The sequence below is a fragment of the Cervus canadensis genome, chromosome 22 (assembly GCF_019320065.1).
Source record: "Cervus canadensis isolate Bull #8, Minnesota chromosome 22, ASM1932006v1, whole genome shotgun sequence".
Lineage (NCBI taxonomy): Eukaryota > Metazoa > Chordata > Mammalia > Artiodactyla > Cervidae > Cervus > Cervus canadensis.
Window position 1 is genome coordinate 8032125 of NC_057407.1, and position 18816 is coordinate 8050940.

Here is an 18816-nt window from a genome sequence, read left to right on the forward strand (position 1 = left end):
GTCTGTCTCCTCTTGGCCACCCAGGGTCTAGTGGGCTCCAGACTAGTCAATTCCTCCAATTGATGGTAACTCTCTGGGTCCTGCAACCCCACCCCCACCCCCAATAGAGGACCTTACCCTTGGCCAACAAGGGCCCTCCTCACTTCTCAGGGGGCTGGGGGTGGGGGAAGTAGGGAAAGAAAGAGGCCCAGGGGTGATGGTGGCACTGGTTCTGAAAACTGTCTGGCATTCTGTCCCTGTTCATGCTGCCCAAATGGTCCTCATTTGGCCCATCTGGGCTTCAGTTTCTCTCCCTGTAAAACAGAGGCATGAGGCACCCATTAGCCTTTATCCTCTTGAAGTTAAAGAAAACAAAAGATGTGAACCAAGTGCTGAACCCTGGAGTGGAGGCTGCCTGCACCTGGAGCGTCTAGGAAGGCTTCCTGAAGGAGGGGATCCAGGCGAGGTGAAGACTACTGCTAAACAGCTGGAGGAAACTGCTCGCCCAGAGCTGTTTGAGTCTTGTCCTACTGTTTTCTTATCCCCTCGCCCCACTCCACACTCCGGTCACACTATCCTGCTCCACTAACAATAGGTTAAAAAAAAAGGTGGCACTTCAATCTCTGCATAAAGCACTTAGACCAGCACCTGGCCCGTGGTAAGTTCTACAAGTGGTCGTCACGGTTATTGTCCTCACAACTTGTTGAAGGACACTGCCCATCTACACGCGGCCCGCAGTCCCTTCCCCCAAGCCCGCGAGCCTGTCCCTTGCACGAATGGTGGCCGTTCCAGCCAGCTGGGCTGCGTCTCGGTCCGGTCTAGACCTGGGGCAAGGCTAGAATCCCAGACCCCGACCCGAGTCCGGAAGGCTCAGATTGGCCCTACCCTTGGCACTGGTAGGGCGCGGATTGGGGGAGGGGGGCGGGGCCGCTGGGCGCCCTCCGGGCCGCCCTGACCTCAGGCTCCTCCTCCCGCCGGGCTCCCCGCCCTCTGCTCGGTCCCGGGAGGGGCGGGGCGGCGGTGGCAGCCGCCGAAGTGCAGGAAGCCGGGCGGCGGCCGACCGGGAGGAGGAGGAGCGCGGCGCGGGCCAGTACTACTTCCCCCAGTAGTACCGCGCCGCTCCGCCCTGGAGTGACGCCCTCCGCCCATGGGCCTGGCCGAGGGCAACCGGCGGGCGGCGCGGAGGAGGAGGCGGTGGCGGCAGGTGGCGTGCAGTAGCGCCGGAGCCCGATCGGGCCATGGCCGCCTCGGAGCGGCTCTACGAGTTGTGGCTGCTCTACTACGCGCAGGTGAGCCCGCCCCGCCCCGCGCCCGCCGGGCCCCCAGCTCCGCGCGCCTGGCGACTGCTGCACCTGCCCCCGGCGCAACCTGGGCCGCGTATCTGCGCGCGAGCCGGGGTTGCTCCGGCTGCGCACGCACGTGTGCGCCCCTGGCCCGCCGGCGCCTCGGGCGCTTACACCTGGGGGTCGGTCCTTTCGGGCGCGCGCCACACTGGAGCCTCTTGGGTGCGGACTGGGTAGCATCGGTTGTGCAGAAGGAGAGGGGCCTGGACCAAGCCAGCCTTTACCTCTTTTACAGATGGGGAAACTGAGGCCCCGGCGGGGGCGGGAAAGAGACTGGCCGGGTTGGGAGGCTTACTTTGCATTTGGGCTTGCTCCTCCTGACGGCTGCGCCCAGTTGGGTAGTCTTGGTCGACGGGTCTGAGTGGGCTGGGTGGGAGGTCCCTACTTCGGTCTTGGGCAACTCATCAGATCCGCTGCAGCGAACTGACCGTGGTGAGTTCCTGACCCCAGGCTGCCCCACCCCAACCCCGGGCGGGGAGGAGGGTGTGGGTTACCGGGGGTCCAGCCCAAAGAAAAGATTCTCTCTGGATGCTGAGGGTGGAGACAGGGAATGCAGACAAGCTGGGAGGGATGTTTGAAAGGGATGGAGGGATACCATTTTCTCCTGAGATTCTTGTCCTGCCTCATTGACTACCTTAAGTGGCCTCAAGGTGATGGGAGCAACCCAGGTGTCCCCCAAACTGTATCGAACACATAGGGCCCCACTTTCCTTCTGTATCCACAGCAGGGAGAGAACCCAGGGCAACACCCCTCTGCCCTTCACCCAGCACCAACCTTCCTCCCTGCACCTGCCTGGCATCACACTCCTGGCTCAGGCACACCTTGAGCACAATGGACTATTGTGTGCTCCTGATCTGGGCACTGGGGGGAAGTTCATGCTCATATCAGCTGGCCCTGTGAGAAGAGGCTAGCCCACTGTCTCTCGGGACTGCAGGCTAGGTCTGGGGCCCCAGGGACCAGGAATCCAGGCCATAAAGGCCGTAGCTTCTTGAGCCCGCTCGGGTGGTGAGAAATCCAGGCATCTGGCAGGAGGCAGTGAATGGAGTAGAGTCCATCTTTCGTGTGATTCAGGGCATGCATGCTGTATACACCCTGAGCTTCTGTTTCCATATCTGTAAATTTGGCACAGTCCTGGCCTGGAGTGGCCTAGACTCTGCAGAGGGGTAGCCAGTATGACTGGGGTAGCCAGTATGACTGGTCCAGGCCAGAGAAGCTTCCTGCTTCCCTGCTTCATTGGATCCCGTTCCCCCAGCTTCTCTGTCTCTGTCTCCAAAGACTGGTCCTTGTGATGGAGAAAGCTTCAGGAGGAGACTTGCACTGGTCCTTATGCTTCTCATTGCCTTCGTGGTTGTGGGCAGGTTCTTGGTCTTCACTTCCTTCAGTTGTGACCAGGTGAAGGGGGGCTTGGACAAGGTGATGTGTCTGAGGGATGTTAATTGTGCTTCTGATTGTTCCTGTGGTCACGGGCGGGTTCTTGGTCGTGAGTTTCTTCCCCTGTGATCAGGTGAAGGGCTTGAACGAGGTGATGAGTCTGAGGGCTGCTAATGGTGGGTCTTCGGGCAGGGTGGCATGCTGCTGGGGGAGGGTGTCTTGGTTTCCCAGAACTGTACCTCCAACACGGGTGCCTCCTGCTGCCCCTTCTAGCTGAGCTCTGCAAGCAGTCAGTCCCTCACAGGTGTTCAGCTTTCACCTGTGCTGAGTCCCTTCTCCCCCTCCCACTCCTCACCTCACTGGGGAGGTGTGGGGTACAGGCTAGCTGGTTGTAGCCTTGGAAGCCTGGGCAGGCAGGGGACAGCCTGAGGCCAGGCAAACAAATCCAGGATATGAGTGTGAACCCCAGAGTCGGGAGGGGCCAGGTTTCCTGGGGAGAGGAAGCTCCAGCCGGCCTCCCAGCGCGGCCTTCCTGCCGGCTTGGTCCTGCTCCTGCTCCCGGAACACGGTCTCCACCCTCTGCACTGAGCTCCCAGGGAGTGGTTGGAGTGGTTGGTGGCTGTCCGCGTCAGAGCCCCGCCAGGACCTATTGTGTGTGTGCTCAGGGGAGGGGAAGATAGGTATGGGGTTGAACTGATAGAGGCTATTAAGAAACCCTGAGTTGGCCAGCCACCCAGCCAGTAGGTCCCCCAATACTTTCACCCCTCCCTTCAGCAGTGAGAGCTGACATCAGCTGGCAAACCTGTTTCCCCAGTTGTGGGTTTGGGCCCGCCCAGGGAGCACCCCTGTTCCTGCCCTTCCTTTCCCCTCACAGACCCCAGATTCAGCCCCACTCACCCCATACCTCTGGGGGCCACGAGTGGGTGAGGGGGCTGTGGGTGGCTACTGAAGGAGGACCAGAGTGCGCCCTGAACATCACTCGGCCTGAGCCTCCCAGGGCCTTAGTGGGGAAACCAAGGCAGGGTTGTACCAAGGTTGTCCAGCAGAGCTCCAGCCCAGCCTCTGTCCTGCGTTCCTTTACCCAGGAAAGGTCTAGTCCCTTGGGCAGGAGAACTCAGGTGGGTCTGCACCCTGTTTCCTCTGCCTGGAGCCCTCGCCCTCCGGTCTGAGGAGGCCTTCTTCCCTTGTCCACGCCCCCACCCTGACCAAGCTGGACCTCAGCCCAGGCATGTCCTCGTGTGCACCCTCGTGCTTGCTACTCCACGGTTTCACCTCACATTTAGTAGGTGCTCCCGGGGTATTAGCTGAATAGCTGGATGGAGGCGTTAGGCCCCAGAGCAGTGACTGGTCAGAGATGTGGTGCCAGTGGACGGAGTTTGGGCCTTGAGATCTGAGGGTGCAGGACAGGGAGGATCAGGCACATGGCTGTGGGAACTATGAGAGGCCAGATGTCAGGAGTGAGAGGGTGGCAGCACACCCAGAGGACCCCCCAGCAGGGCTTCCCCGGTGAGGGCCTAGGAGGCGGGTGCAAGGAGAAGGGACTGGGGACAGCACCCAAAGACCAGCAATTGGTATGTAAAGGTGATGCCAAGTGTGCAGATGGGCGGCCTCCTTGCAGCTGGAGCAGTGGTGTTGCTCAGTAGCCTCCAGTGAAAGGGAGCACTGGGGTATGTGAGAGCTGAGGGGCACTCGGGGACCCAAAGGTAGGGACAGATGTTGAGGGTGCAGGTGCGGAGCCCAGGCTGAACTCCATTTATGTCATTGAGGACACGGGGCTCCAGGGAGGTCAGGTGAGAACTCCAGCTGACCTTGCTTTGCCCACCCCTCCTGGTCCCTCACCCTGACCAATGAGCTCTACTGCATCATGGAAACCTAGGCAGGCCCTCTGGGACCTTAACTGGGCCATATTTCTTCTTGTGCCTCAGTTTACCCTCTTGAGATGAGGAAAAGGACCTCCTTGCTGCTTGGCTGCACCAACCCCCTTCCATACCTCATAGGGGCAACCAGGGTTTCCTCCCCCCTGCCTTCATTACTGAGGCAACTGAAGAGGGAGAGACTGAGGTGATGGGGAGAGTAGCACAGAGCCCAGAGTTGGGGGCGGGGCTGGTAATCACTGGAGTTGTTATGGCAACTGGGGAGCTGATGTGGAAGTGTGGGGTCCCCATGGAAACAGGTCGGTTACTATGGGGACCCTGAAAGGAAATTCTTGGTTTCCATAGAGATAGGACAAGGGGAAGGTTAAGCCCTAAGGGGTGTTACGGAGACCAGAAGGTCCATGCCTTCTCCTTACCCCTCCCCAGGTAAGGAGAGTGGCTGGCCCAGCCACCTAGGCCCTTGGACCACTAGTCTCACTTGCCTTGGCCCTGGAGAAGTCCCTGTCTTCCCGTTTCAATCCTTGGCCTGAGGTCCTCAGAGTCTGACCTCCAGTCTTCCTGGTGTAGCCCAAAGCCACCTTCAGCTTGACAGTGCCATCCCCCTCCTGATGCTGACTGGAAAGACGCCCAGGCCTGAAAGAGGTCATCCTGATCGGGCTCCATCCCACCTTATCCCATTTCTGTTTGCCTGTTCCAGGAGAAGGGGTGCTGACTGGGAGGGGTCACCACTATGGAGCCTCAGTCTTCTCTCCCTACCCTGCTCCTCACACTAACCCAGGGTCCACCATGATCCTCCCATTTCGCTAGCCTGGACAACCCAACTGGGGAGTAGCCCTTGGGACCTTGGCTCAGCCAGTGAACCAAGGTCTGCCACTCATCTGTCACTCATGGAGGTGGGTGGGGAGAAGAGAGTGATGCCATAGAATGCCAAGGGCTTGGAAAGGCAGAGCCCCCTCACCTTACCACGTGCTGGTGGGTGTGGTCGGGAGCCTTTACCTGTTAAACAAAGCAATGATTTTTAAAGAGGCAGCTGAAACAGAGAGATTAATGTTTTTGTTTTTTTGTTTTTTAGATTTTTGTTTGTATTGGAATATAGTTGAGTTACAATATGTATTAGTTTCAGGTGTGTAGCAAAGTCATTTAGTTACACATGTACATATGTCTATTCTTTTTCAGATTCTTTTCTCATATAGGTTATTTTAGAGTACTGAGTAAAGTTCCCTGTGCTATACAGTACTCTTTTATAATTACCTATTATATATAAGTGTGTATGTATATATATGTGTGTGTGTGTGTATGTTAATCCCAACCTTCTAATTTATCCTTCACCTCTACCTTTCCCCTTTGGTAACCGTAAGTTTGTTTTCTCAATCTGTGAGTCTGTTTCTGCTTTGTAAATAAGTTCATCCATATCATTTTTTTTTAAATTAGATTCCACATATGAGTGATATCACATAATATGTCTTTTTGTCTGACTTCTTTTAGTATGACAATCTCTAGATCCATTCATGTTGCTGTAAATAGCATTATTTTGTTCCTTTTTATTGCTGCATAATATTCCATTGTATATATGTACCACATCTTCTTTATTCTTTCCTCTGTTGATGGACATTTAGGTTGCTTTCCTATCTTGGCTATGGTAAATAGTGGTGCAGTGAACACTGAGATGCATGTATTTTTTTCAAAGAATGGTTTTTTCCCAGATACATGCCCAGGAGTGGGATTGCTGGGCCATGTGATTGCTCTATTTTTAGTTTTTTAGGGAACCTCCCCAATGTTCTCCATTGTGGCTGTACCAGTTTGCATTCCCACCAACAGTGTAGGAGGGTTCCCTTTTGAGAGATTACTGTTAAGTGAGCTACCAAGTGTAAGAGTCGGGACTGGACTCCAGAACCCATGCACTTACCCACATTCAGTGTGGGGACCCCGACCTCTGAAATTCCAGACAGAGCTGCATCTTGCGGGAGGTGCTGATTCTGATAGGGAATGTTCAGGTAGAGGAAACACGGAGAGCCAAACACATGCAGACCTGTGGGGGTGGGGACAGTGAGTAATATCCAGTGGGGCATCCAGTGAATGTGGCACATGAGGCTGGAGGTGAGGGGGGCGCCACACCAGCAGGGCTTCAGTCGGAGGAGGCGGCAGTGGACATAACCCTGAGCCTGTGGTGGGGCGGCTGGCCGGCTGCCCCGACAGTGGTGTAACTGACGTGCACTGGGGGTGCTGGGTGCTGTTTAAGGAACTTTTGTGTTTGATGGTGATGGGGGATTTGGGGCAAAGTCTGGGCCCTGGGACACAGAGTAAGCCGGGGCAGCTGTCAGGCTTGGGGTGGGGCAGGTGGGTCTCGGGCAGCACGGCACCAGGCATTTAGTGGTCCCTGTCCCCCGCCAGACAGCGCCGCCCACCCATCCTCCGCTTACCTCAGAGTTGTGAGGAAGTGGTTGTTCCCTGCCCATTCAGGGCCTCACCAGCCCTTGGGAGCTCCCCTCCCTTGGCACCGAGTGTCCTCAAGGCTGGTGGGGCATAGATTGGGGTCCCTACAGGGGTGACACTGAGAACCGCCCCCTTCCCCCCCAGGAAACTGGCCTCCCCCACACCCACAGTTTTCTCCCTGCTGCAGGGCCCAGGGCAGAGTGTGGCTGCTCCTGACCTTTCTGACGGAAGGGGCAGGGTTGGGACCCTGGGCCAGGCAGGTGGGGTGGGGAGTGGGCTGGCCTGCCCATCCTGTTCAGAGCTGGGGCGGGAAGGAGGAGCCGGGGAAGTGGAGCGTTGAGAGGAGTATGGGAGCCCAGGCAGCACAGCCGCCTCTTTCAGGCTCTGGACCCTTCTGCACGTGGCACTGCCTCCATGCACAAGGCCCCTGCTCTGCTCAGCCTCTCAGTCCCCAGCACTGCAGCCTCAAGTCATAGGGCCCAGGTCAGAGCCAGGCTGAGGCCTCTGGGGGAGAAGAGATGAGACCCACAGAGTCAAGACAGGCAGTTGCCCCTTCCCCTGCCGAGAACTGTGCTTCAGAGACCCCTCCAGTACCCACTGAGGCTGCTGCCTGCATTGCCTCAGCCCTGAACCCAGTCCAGCCTGGACCTGCTGGAAGTCTGCAAGACCGGACAGGCAGAGGATATGGTTCTAGGGACAGGAAGCAGTAGGTGTGCAGAGAGTTTGAGGGGGCCCATCTGGGTCTGGGAGGGCCGATCGAGTGATGGGCACGAAGAGGGTGGAGGATTCCTGCTTAAGTACCACCAGCGCAAGTCACAGACGGCAGCGGGGCTTGGGCAGGGAGCAGGGGCCTGCACAGGAGAGTGTGCATCACAGATATGAAAGCCAGACAAGCTGGAGAAGCAGGCCCTGGTTGGACTAGGGACCCAGGATGCCTGGCTTAGCAACTGAGCCTTTATCTTTGGTCCAGGGAGGGAGGACATGGTCATATGTGGCTTACAGGTGCTCATCAGAGCTACAGTGGGCAAAAAAGACTCATGTTTTGGGTGGGAGAGACGGTGGCTTGACTAGGGGTGGTTTAGGAGTAGAAGGGAGGGTGGTGTTGGGACAGTTCTGCAGATAGACAGGGATCTGTGGGATCACCAAGAGTTGTGAGTTGTGTGGTCAGCTGGGCTCACTGACTCTAGCCACCATGAGTGGGCCTGGCCTAGAACATGGGTCTGGCTTTTAGCATCCTCAGAGGTACAGTTTGCAGCTGTGGTGGTGCGTGAGGCATCCCCTCAGGGGCCCCCCGTTTTGCCATCTGCTGTGGGAAGAGTTCAGAAGAAATTGTCATAAGAGCCCTGGCTGGCTCTGGTGTTTTCAGGGCTGGGCATGCTGGTGTCCTTGCTGGTCTGTGGAGAGGAGAGGTATGGAATGGACAGAGGTAGGTGAGCAGGGAGGTGGCCAGCAGCGAGGTCACCAAAGAGAACTGACCAGCAGAGAGTCCTGGTGGTGTGCACCCGGGTGGCCTCACCTTCTCTCTGAACTGCCTGGGCCTCAGCTCTGTGACAAAATGTATGAGAGGGTTCAACCACGGGGTGGAGGGCTGCTCTGCCGCAGTTTCTGGGGGGGCCTGGCCCAGTCTGCTGGGGTCAGGCCCTCTTCCCTGGGGCCAGTTCAGTCCTGGCCCTGTGGTCTGAGGCCCACAAGTGGCCAAAAAATGAGCTGTCCATGCAAAGATAGTTGTGGAGGTCCTGGAGTTGAGGTCTTGGCAGCCGGAAAACAGTCTCGGGGTGTTGCCTATGATGGGTCCCTGGCCCTTAAAGTTTCTCCACTTTAGTCCCTGTCCCTCCCTTCTGCCCCTGGGAAAGAAAGTTGCCTTCTGGGTCCTCCTGTTAGATGGGAGCTCCAGATGACGCCCCCGTGGAAGGAGGGAAGGTGGAGGGATGGAAGGAGGAGCTTAGTTCCAGGCCACCGCCCACTCTATGCCCTGGGAGGAGCTTAGAGGTCAGGGCTGTCTGGGGCTTACCTGTGTCCCTGGAGCAGAGACCCGCAGGGCCAATGGGGAGCCAAGACAAGACTTGGCCTAAGGGCAGGGCAAAGGTCTGGATGAATCCTCCAGCATCATTTCCTGGGCCAGAGGCCTCAGACCCTGCTCAGGGAGCTGTGGGTGCCCTGAATGAAGGGCACTACTGTAGTAGGGACCACAGCCTGTCCCTAGATAGGCCGGACTTCACGCCTATACAACTAGTTTCTGTCCACAAACTCTCCCCAGGGCAGTGTGACCCCTGCCCCTTTGTGCTGCAGGCCCCACCCCCGGCGCTAGACTGGGTCCTTCTCAGCTTCTCTTGCTGGGCCCTGGGTGCCCCAGGCCCCCCCACATCCCTGCGGTCGGCCGGGAGGAAGCGGCCCCCTTCCCCCACCGTGACTCTGCGCTTCCTGCCCCAGGGGCCAGGGCGGGAGGGGACGTTTCCCGTTCACACCAAAGTTTCCCTGGCTGGTGGCGCCCAGACGCGGACTCAGCCGCTGTCCCTCTTGCCCATGGAACCAGCTCTGGGGCCCGGGGTCCAGGTAACCAGCCAGAGTGGGTGGAGGTTCCTGGGGTGAGGTCAGGCATTGCGCCTGTACATGTGGGTGGGTGTTTGTGCATGGCTCTGCCTGGTTGATGGTGCACATGCATCTTGAGATGTACAGTCCAGGAAGGTTTCCTGGAGGTGGTGCCTGCGAAGCTGGGAGAAAGTAGCAGGCGAGAGCCCAGCCCATAGCTTTGGGTTCAGGGAGGCTGGTGGGTTGGAGACCTGTAGCCCCAGCACCCTTGTGGGCCACAGCCACACTCTAGACATGTACACACTTAAGCTCCTCCCCTGCTGGTGTCAGGCTTGCCTGGGTCCCCAAGAGTTTAGGAAGTGGCAGCAGAGACTGGGAGGCCAAGAAGTGCAGACGGGGGTGCCTGGGAGAGTGGTCAGTATGTAGGGCAGTCCTCTGATGCTGACCTTCCACTTCCTGTCTTCCCCCCTTTCTCTCCCCCCGCACCTCCCCTCCCGCTCTGCCTGCAATTTCTCTCCACCCCCATTCACTCGCCGCCTCTATCCACTGTGCCCCTCCTGCACCCCCCTTTGCAGAAGGACCTGGGCTACCTGCAGCAGTGGCTGAAGGCCTTTGTGGGTGCCTTCGAGAAGAGCATCTCACTCTCCTCTCTGGAGCCACGCAGGTGAGACAAGCTCCTCAGAGGGCGGGAGGCTGAGGGCTTCTTGGCGCCCAGTGACCCCTCCCCCGTCCCCCCCCACCCGCAGGCCAGAGGAGGCGGGTGCCGAGGTGCCTCTGCTCCCTCTGGATGCGCTGCACGTGCTGGCCGAGCAGCTGGATGCTGGGGACCTGGAACAAGCCCTGCTGCTGCTCAAGCTCTTCGTCATCCTCTGCAGGTGGGTCCCTGTTGTCTTCTCCACGGTGGGAGGGCGTGGAGCTGGGGCCCGGGGTGGCGGCTGGCATATCACTGGGACCTCTCCCATCATTCACCCATCAGGAACCCCGAGAACGTAGAGGCGGGCTGGGGCCGGGTGCTGGTGCCCCGGGTGCTGGCGCTGCTGACCCAATTGGTGGCCGAGGTGAGGTGGCCTCTACCCCGGGGGGTGGTAGGTGGTAGCCACGGCCCAGCTAATGCCCCTCCACCCTCTCCATCTGCCTACAGCTGAAAGGACCCCCACCACCGCAGGAGGACCGCGGGCGCCAGCTGGAGAATGTAGCCCTGCATGCCCTGCTCCTCTGTGAGGGCCTCTTCGACCCATACCAGACCTGGCGGCGCCAGCACAGGGGGTGAGAGGCGGCCCACGGGCAGAGGACCCAGGGAAAGCCGGGGAGAGGATGGGGTGGCCCAGGTGCAGGGGTGGGAGGGGCCGGGGTGCAGGCCCCTGAGGGGGTGTGACCCAGGAGGAGTGAAGCGCTGGCCTCACCTTGGCCCCTACCCCATCCCCGCCTCCCCAGGGAAGTCATCAGCGCCAAGGAGAAGAGCAAATACAAGTTCCCTCCAGCTGCTTTGCCCTCTGAATTCAGCGCCTTCTTCCGAGGTCAGGCCCCACCCCCACCCCACTCGGTCCCCCTGGCCCTGCCCTCAGACCCGAGCCCCTTCCTGTGGTTCCCCAAGCGCACAAGCAGTAAGGACCCACTTACTGCGGCTGCACGTGGGGCTGGGAGAAGGAATGTGAATGGGCCTCTGTAGGGAAATGGGAGTTCAGGGGCAGAGAGGAGAGGAAGGGCATGTCTGTACAAAATGAGTCATTTCTTTTCTCAGGGGGGAATTGATTTGCCCCCCTGCTTCTCTCCTATCTCCTGGATCCCCCCAGTGACTTGTACCCTTCTGGTCTGGAATGTCAAACTGTCTGGTCCAGTCTTTTTGTCCCTGTAGCTCCACCCAGTCTCCTCACTTCCGCATGACAGTCTCTACAGTCGGTATCCCCCCTTCCTGCTGGCCCCTCAGGCCATCTCTGGGCACCTGTTCTCCTCGGGCACCTTGTGCCCCTGGGTCTCCTCTGTCCTCTCATTGGAGGGAGACTGGCCAGGATTTCAGATGGGCCTAGGGCAGGGTCTTTCCTGGTAGCTCAGATGGTAAAGTAATCCACCTGCAATGTGGGAGACCTGGGTTCGATCCCTGAGTCGGGAAGATCCCCCGGAGAAGGAAATGACAACCCATTTCAGTATTCTTGCCTGGAGAATCCCCTGGACAGAGGACCCTGGTGAGCTACAGTCCATGGGGTCGCAGAGAGTTGGACACGACTAAGCGACTAGCACTAAGCCACTACTAGGGCAGGGTGCTGCACGGACAGGCCGGCTTGGGAAGGCACTGGCGTATTGGGCTAGAAAATATCTCAGTGTTTCTGGGTTGCCCCAGGGAGCCACGGGCTTGAGTCTGGAGTGGGGGCAACACCTCCAAGAGGGGAGATGCCCCTGGGGAGTTCCCTGGCTCTGCTGGTCCACAGCCTAAGTACTCTTCTTAATACACGCAGGATTTTGTTCCCTCTGCTGTAAATTCCTCTATGGTGGCCTGACACCCTCAGAATCCCATCCTGCTCCTCCTCACAGCCTCCCTTTCCAGCCCCACTTGCTCTCTGCTCTCCAGCCATGGTCCTGTCCCTGGGGAACCCTCCCACCCCATCCTACTGGTCAAGGCAGCCCTGCGTGGCCCCAGCCCCCACACACTCATGTGACCCAGAGCTGGTCCTTTCTGCTCTCTGGGTTTCAGTTCATGTCCTGGCATCCTGTCCAGCTTGGCTGGAGCAGGGCCAGGTGGGCCTCCCAGATATGATGCTGTGAAAGCCCCTAGAAGTCCCAGTGTGGGTGTGGGGGATGGTGTGTGGGGCATCTGTGTAGTAGACACTGCAGGGCCCTCAGAGCCGCTCACGGCAAGCTCCAACCGTCACAGCACAGAGGGACCAGGAGATTTGCATCTAAGAAACTAAACCCTAGGTTGCCGTGGGGAAATGTGTATGGGGGGTGCTCACCCTGGGGTCCTCACTTTCAGGATTAAGGATCCAGGGGTCTGGCTAGGCTCTCGGGGCAGGGCCATGCCCCTTATGAGCTCCCCAAAGAAGGGCTGTGTCCTCCTGAGAACCCCTGGCACAGAGTCATGACATTTTAGAGACTCCCAGCGCAGAAGCAGTCCTGTCTCTGAGATGTCATCTCCCAGCCTCTGTTCTGTGGCCCAGCCTCCCCCTGCCATCCCGGGCACCCACCTCTTGTATGGCCCCTGGACTCATAGCCCTGCAAGCTTGCTGACCTTGTCTTGCCCCCTCCCCCATCCAGAGAGCCTGCAGGATGCAGACCGCTTGCCTTCTGTGGTCCTGCTGCGTCTCATCCACCTCTTCGGAGCTGTTCTTGCGGGAGGGAAGGTAGGCTGGAAGGAGCCTGTGGGCCAGGGAGTGGCTGTCTCGGGGTCTCTCTGCTGGGTGAACCCACTGCCCATCTCTGCCCACACCTGCAGGAGAACGGGCAGAAGGCTGTGAGTGCCGGCTCTGTGCAGGGCCTGCTGGGTGTGGTGCGGGGCTGGGGCCACAGGCCAGCCCAGGACCCCCGCCTGGTGCCGCTGGCCCTGGAGGTGCTGGTGGGTGTCGTACACGTCTTGCATGCCAGCCGCACACCCCCGCGGGGGCCAGAGCTCCGAGCCCTGCTGGAGGGCTACTTCCGCGTCCTTAATACTGACTGGCCAGCCGGGCCGAGCCTGGACCCTGAAGAGGCCCACGTCACCCTCCGGGTCAGCATGCTCGGTGTGTATGGCCTCTCAGGGAGGTGGCACTAGCAGGGGAAGCCCCAAGTGGTGATGGAAAGGCCAGCCTGGGCAGCATGGGAGGAAGGTTTCAGGCTGACCAGAGGTGCTGCTGGCAAGAGGCTTGGCAGGGCTGACCTTTGACCCCTCCACAGACGCCATCCCCATGATGCTGGCGTGCGAGGACCGGCCAGTGCTGCAGGCCACCTTCCTCAGCAACAACTGCTTCGAACACCTGATTCGCCTCATCCAGAACAGCAAGGTGGGCGGGCCCAGGCCGGGGTCAGGGGCCTCAACCGGAGGCTGGGGGCACCACGTGTGGATGCTGAGCAAATGGGCTGGACGGGGCTGCAGCCTGGGGCTGGTGGGGTGGCTTGCTCTTCAGTGGGAGGGCCTGGGGTCAGGACACTCTGGACCCCATAGGAAGAGGGTGTCGTAGAAGGACGGGAGCTGCCCTGGCCCCTCATTTCCCTTCTCCCCAGTCCCAGGTGTCGGGCAGGAGGGAAGCCTCAGCTGTTTCGGATGCAATGTCTACTCCTGCCCACTCATCTGCCCCCGGCGCTGTCCCTCTGGGCAGGTGTGGGTGGCTCAGCTTCCTGCTCTGCCCTCCTGCTGGGGGGCACTTGGCCTGGGGCTCAGGGTGCATCCTTGCCTGTGGGGGGAGCCCTGGCAGCCCCCCCAGGTCCTGCTCTAACCCCACCCTTCCCCCATCTTTTCTCTCCTCTGCCCCTCCACCCTGTGCCCTTCCCCTTCCCCACAGCTGTACCTGCAGGCCCGGGCGCCCCCTGAGGGGGACAGTGACCTGGCTACCCGGTTACTGACTGAGCCCGATGTCCAGAAGGTACCACCATCAGGCTGACACCACCTCAGTCATGCACGTCCCTGGGCATGCACCCCCTGGGGCTCCCTCTTTGAGCCTTTCTGCAGTTTGCAGGGGGAGCAAGCAGATCTGTGTGAGGCCTGGTGGAGCCTAGCGATGCGGCTGGCTCCCCCACGCTCTCTCACCGGCCTTCCAGATCCCCAGCCCGGGGAGCCGTGCAGGAGGGATCCATGCCCCGCCTGCTGTTAGTCCTGGGAGCTGGGGTTTGGCTATGCTGAGCCAGAAGGAACCTTCGATACTCAACCACCCACCCCCATTGCACCCAAGCGGAAACAGGAGGCCAGATACTCAGGGATTTGGCTGTGGGCACTCACAGAGTGGGTCCCTCACATGGGGGGGGGGCCACTTCTTTGCTTGAATCCTTGTACTTGCCCTAAGCAGGTCCCTGGAAGTTCCCCATCCCCTCATGACTCATGCCCTGCTCCCTGCTCACCTCACCTGGGGGGCTCCAGGAGGCTGCAGGGTGTCGGCTGTGGGCTCTTAATGGGGTACCCTCTCTGTGGCTCAACACCGGGGCCCCCGTGTCTGGAGCCCCGCCCTGGCTCTGGTCTCATGCAGCAGCCCCGTGTGTCTGTTGCACTTGGCTGTTTTCTGAGAACCTGCAAGTCCATTCCTCTACAAAGCAGGCGAGGCTGGTGAGACCCCTGCTTTTTACAGTTGAGGAATCTGAAGTCTGGACAGGGAAAAAGATTGCCCGAGATCCCCTGGGGAGTCGGGCAGAGCTGGGGCCAAGGGCCCCATGGGGCTGAAACATAGTCTAGCACCTGCTGACGCACTGTCCAAGCCCTCCTGACCCCTCACCACCTCGGCAGGGCAGGGTGAAGAAGTCACATGCCTCGGGCTGTTGGGTCTGTCCAGGCTGAGCCCCTGTCCCCACCTGGATCTAGGGGAAAGGGGCAGGGTAGGACTTAAAAGGTCTCGAAGGTTCTTCTGGTTCTAACGTCCTGTGATTGATTGTCCCTAAATCCCCCGACTCCCTGTCAATCATCATGGGTGATGGGGCACTCGCCAGCCTGCCTGCATGTGTGTCTGGCTTGGGTGGGGATGGGTGGAGACCAAGGCCTGTGAACCCACCAGACAGTGGTGGGCAGAGGGCTGCGGCAAAGGTGTTCACTGGTGATCTTCCCAGCCTCGGCTTCTTCTGGCCTCTCTGTCAGAGTGGGTCTTGCCAAGCTGTTCAGAGGGGGCCTTAAGGTCAGGGTGAAGGTCATGGTAGTTTGGGCAAGGGTAGACACACTGGTGCCCATGTAAGGGTGCCACCCTCTCGGGGCCCCAAGCCCACTCAGCTACTGGCCTGGGGGCATCTCTTCCTGTCCCTGCACCCCTTTCACTGCAGGGTGCTGCCAGCTGCGACATCCTGGCACCTGCCTCTCCTGACTGCCCCTCCCCACCCCAAGGTACTGGACCAGGACACAGACGCCATTGCGGTCCACGTGGTCAGAGTGCTGACCTGCATCATGAGTGGCTCCCCCTCCGCCAAGGTGAGGCTGCTGTTGTCGTGCTGCAGTAGGGCCGTGGGGTGGAGTTAAATAGAATGGGTCTGGCTGATGTCTGTCAGAGCAAGTGAGCTGGGGAGGTGGCCATCCTGCCCTCTGGGGTGCAGATCAGCCCACGGGGCGGGTATGGTCATTAGTCCTGGGAGCTGGGTGTCCTGGCTAGAGGGGAGTGGATGCTTGTGGCCGACCACCATCTGCAGCCCTCCGAGGCAGAGCCGTTCCCCCCTATCCCGCCATGGGTCCCCGCCCCTACTATCACTGTGACCCCGAGTCAGAGCTGGGCCAGGGAGCCCTGAACGGTGACGCCTCCTCCAAGGTTCCCTGGGTTGTGAGTGTGCCCTGGGGCCCACATCCATGCTCGCTCCTCTCCCACCCATCCACAGGAGGTGTTTAAGGAGCGCATTGGCTATCCTCACCTGCATGAGGTCCTGCGGAGCCACGGTCCCCCCACCCATCGGCTGTTGCAAGAGCTGCTCAACATGGTGAGGGCAGGGGCTGGGGGTCAGGGTCCCCGTGGGCAGCTAGCACGGAATATGAGCTCTCCGCTTTGGGGGACCATACTAACTGTGGCCCATACACAGTGTGACCTGTATCCTGACCCTGTGTGTCAGGGTCACTGGGGTGAGGAGTCCTTGCTGCATGGGGTCAGAAGCTATTGCCTGTTAGCAAGTCCCAGGACGATGCAGGGAGTCCCACTGTTGGGAGGGTGGCCGGTTCCAGGCCAGTTGCCTGGGGGCTAGCCCATCCTCTCCCCCCGCAGGCTGTGGAGGGTGACCACAGCATGTGTCCGCCACCGCCGATCCGCAATGAGCAGCCAGTGCTGGTGCTGATGAGGTGGCTGCCGACGCTGCCCACGGCCGAGCTGAGGCTCTTCCTAGCCCAGCGCCTCTGGTGGCTCTGTGACAGCTGCCCTGCCAGCCGTGCCACCTGTGTGCAGGCCGGTCTGGTGGGCTGTCTTCTGGAGACACTCAGCGAGGGGGTGGCCCTGGGGGCCCGCTGCCAGGAGCAGTTGTTGGCCCTGCTGCAAGCACTGGGCCACGTGTCGCTAAGGCCCTCGGAGCTGCGTCGCTTGCTTCGCCCACCACCAGGGCTGGACTCGGGGCCAGGCGGAGCAGAGGCTGGGCAGGCCCGCCATGCAGGTGCCATCATCCGCGCACTCTCTGGCATGGCCCGGCGCCAGGGCCCAGCACGAGCCCTACGCTACTTTGACCTCACACCCAGCATGGCGGGCATCATGGTTCCCCCTGTGCAGCGCTGGCCAGGCCCTGGTTTCACCTTCCACGCCTGGCTCTGTCTGCACCCCATGGCTGGAGTGCCTGCCCCCGCCCCCACCCGGCCGCTCCAGCGGAAGCAGCTGTACAGGTAGGTGACAGCCAGGGTTCAGGGCATGCTGCCAGGGTGAGCGGGAGAACCAGCAGGCTTAACTGGCTGGGCCGGCCCTCAGCTTCTTCACCAGCAGTGGCTCGGGGTTTGAAGCCTTCTTCACGGCAGCTGGGACCCTGGTGGTAGCTGTGTGCACCCGGAAGGAGTACTTGACCATGAGCTTGCCTGAAGTGTCCTTCGCCGACTCTGCCTGGGTGAGCCTCCATCCTCACATGGCCTGGGGAGGTGCAGGGAACACCAGGTCCTCACCTGATCTCGTGACTTCTCTTGTAGCACTGTGTGGCCATAGTCCATGTGCCCGGGCGCCGGCCCTTCAGCCAGAACCTGGTGCATGTCTACAAAGACGGCCATCTGGTCAAGACGGCACCCCTTCGCTGCCCTTCCCTTAGTGAGGTGTGCCAGGCGGGGTTTGGGGAGGTTTGGGTAGCTGGGGGGCCTTGCACAGGGTGGCCCTGGAGCCCTTGTTTCCCTCCCCGACCCCACAGGCCTCAGCCTCTGGGGTCTGTGCAGCCTTGGGGGTCCCTGAGGATGGTGGAACCCCAGGCTGTAACATGACCTGACCAACCGCCCCCCAACCCTGGCCCCCACAGCCTTTCTCGTCCTGCTGTATCGGGTCTGCTGGGCACCGCACAACGACCACCACCACGGGGCTGCCTGCGCCACCGGGCCCTGCCGCCCTGGCTCACACACACCCCTCGCTCACCCGCTCCCAGTCAGTCCCGGCCACCGCAGGGCTTGGCTGGGGGTCCGGGCTGGTGGCCCCCCTGCAGGAGGGCAGCATCAGCTCCACCCTTGCCGGCACGCAGGACACTCGGTGGGGCAGCCCCACCTCCCTGGAGGGCGAGCTGGGGGCCGTGGCCATCTTCCATGAAGCCCTGCAGGCGGCCGCCCTGCGTGTCCTGTGCGCCCTGGGTATGCAGCGTGCCCCCCACGCCCCGCCCCAGCCCTACCCCTTGTCCCAGGACCCAAGAGGTTGGGTCTCATGAAGTGTCCAGGCGGAAAGTAGGGCTCCAGTGGGGAGTAGGTACCCCCAAGGGTCTGTCCTCTGATCAGGCTGAGGAGAGGCAGGCTCTGGGTGGGGTCTGGCTGGAAGCCCAGCCAGGTCTGAAGCCCCCTGCCCACCTCCAGGGCCCAATGAGACAGCACCCTTCAAGCCTGAGGGTGAACTGCATGAACTTGGCACCAAGCTGCTCCTCCATTACTCACCTCAGGTATGGGGGGCTGGGCAGTTGGGTCAATCTCCCCCTGGCTCCCGCTCTCTATCTTCTGCCTGCCCCCACCCCCCACTGACCCTTGCTAACCCCTGTTCCCAGGCCTGTAAGAACAACATATGCCTGGACCTGTCCCCTGGCCATGGGCTGGATGGCCGCCTCACGGGCCACAGAGTGGAGACCTGGGACGTGAAGGTCTGTGCCCACGTGGACAGTGTGTGCAGGAAGCGTGAGCATGGGCACTTGTGTGCAGGGTGGGCTGGGGAGTGGCTCTGTGCCCTGGGAGGTCTTGAGGAGACCCAGGATTCCAGGCTGGAGGGTCTGCTGGGGTGGAGGGGGCAGGCATGACGGGGTGCTGCCCTCACGGAGGCCCCCTGCCCACAGGATGTGGTGAACTGTGTGGGAGGCATGGGTGCCCTGCTGCCCCTGCTGGAGCGAGTGGCTGCACAACCCCAGGAAGCTGAGGCAGGTCCAGCAGAAACACATGACCTTGTGGGGCCCGAACTGACCTCTGGCCACAATGCCCAGGGCCTGCTTCTCCCACTGGGCAAGTCCTCAGGTAAAGTGTCCCTGGTGCCGGTGTTGGTGACAGAAGACCTTGGCCTGGC

At 60.5% G+C, this 18816-nt stretch overlaps 1 protein-coding gene across 8 annotated transcripts in view; it reads left to right on the top strand.

Annotated features, from left to right (window-relative positions):
• The first annotated feature begins 1000 nt into the window (after nucleotides 1–1000).
• NBEAL2 (neurobeachin like 2) overlaps nucleotides 1001–18816 on the top strand; it is a 30448-nt gene continuing 12632 nt past the window's right edge. For 2 of the 8 annotated variants that reach the window (XM_043442984.1, XM_043442991.1), the window contains exons 1-19: nucleotides 9809–9943; nucleotides 10105–10193; nucleotides 10276–10404; nucleotides 10506–10587; nucleotides 10671–10795; nucleotides 10964–11046; nucleotides 12779–12864; nucleotides 12957–13239; nucleotides 13394–13500; nucleotides 13999–14079; nucleotides 15516–15599; nucleotides 15998–16096; nucleotides 16375–16976; nucleotides 17059–17191; nucleotides 17271–17390; nucleotides 17588–17909; nucleotides 18126–18208; nucleotides 18311–18403; nucleotides 18593–18767. In XM_043442984.1, the coding sequence (XP_043298919.1) occupies nucleotides 9824–9943; nucleotides 10105–10193; nucleotides 10276–10404; nucleotides 10506–10587; nucleotides 10671–10795; nucleotides 10964–11046; nucleotides 12779–12864; nucleotides 12957–13239; nucleotides 13394–13500; nucleotides 13999–14079; nucleotides 15516–15599; nucleotides 15998–16096; nucleotides 16375–16976; nucleotides 17059–17191; nucleotides 17271–17390; nucleotides 17588–17909; nucleotides 18126–18208; nucleotides 18311–18403; nucleotides 18593–18767 (2896 nt within the window). In that variant the 5' untranslated portion in view covers nucleotides 9809–9823. Of the gene's footprint in view, nucleotides 1269–9445; nucleotides 9554–9808; nucleotides 9944–10104; nucleotides 10194–10275; nucleotides 10405–10505; nucleotides 10588–10670; nucleotides 10796–10963; nucleotides 11047–12778; nucleotides 12865–12956; nucleotides 13240–13393; nucleotides 13501–13998; nucleotides 14080–15454; nucleotides 15600–15997; nucleotides 16097–16374; nucleotides 16977–17058; nucleotides 17192–17270; nucleotides 17391–17587; nucleotides 17910–18125; nucleotides 18209–18310; nucleotides 18404–18592; nucleotides 18768–18816 lie in introns of those variants that run through there. The other 6 variants (XM_043442985.1, XM_043442987.1, XM_043442988.1 and 3 more) reach the window with 6 other exon arrangements.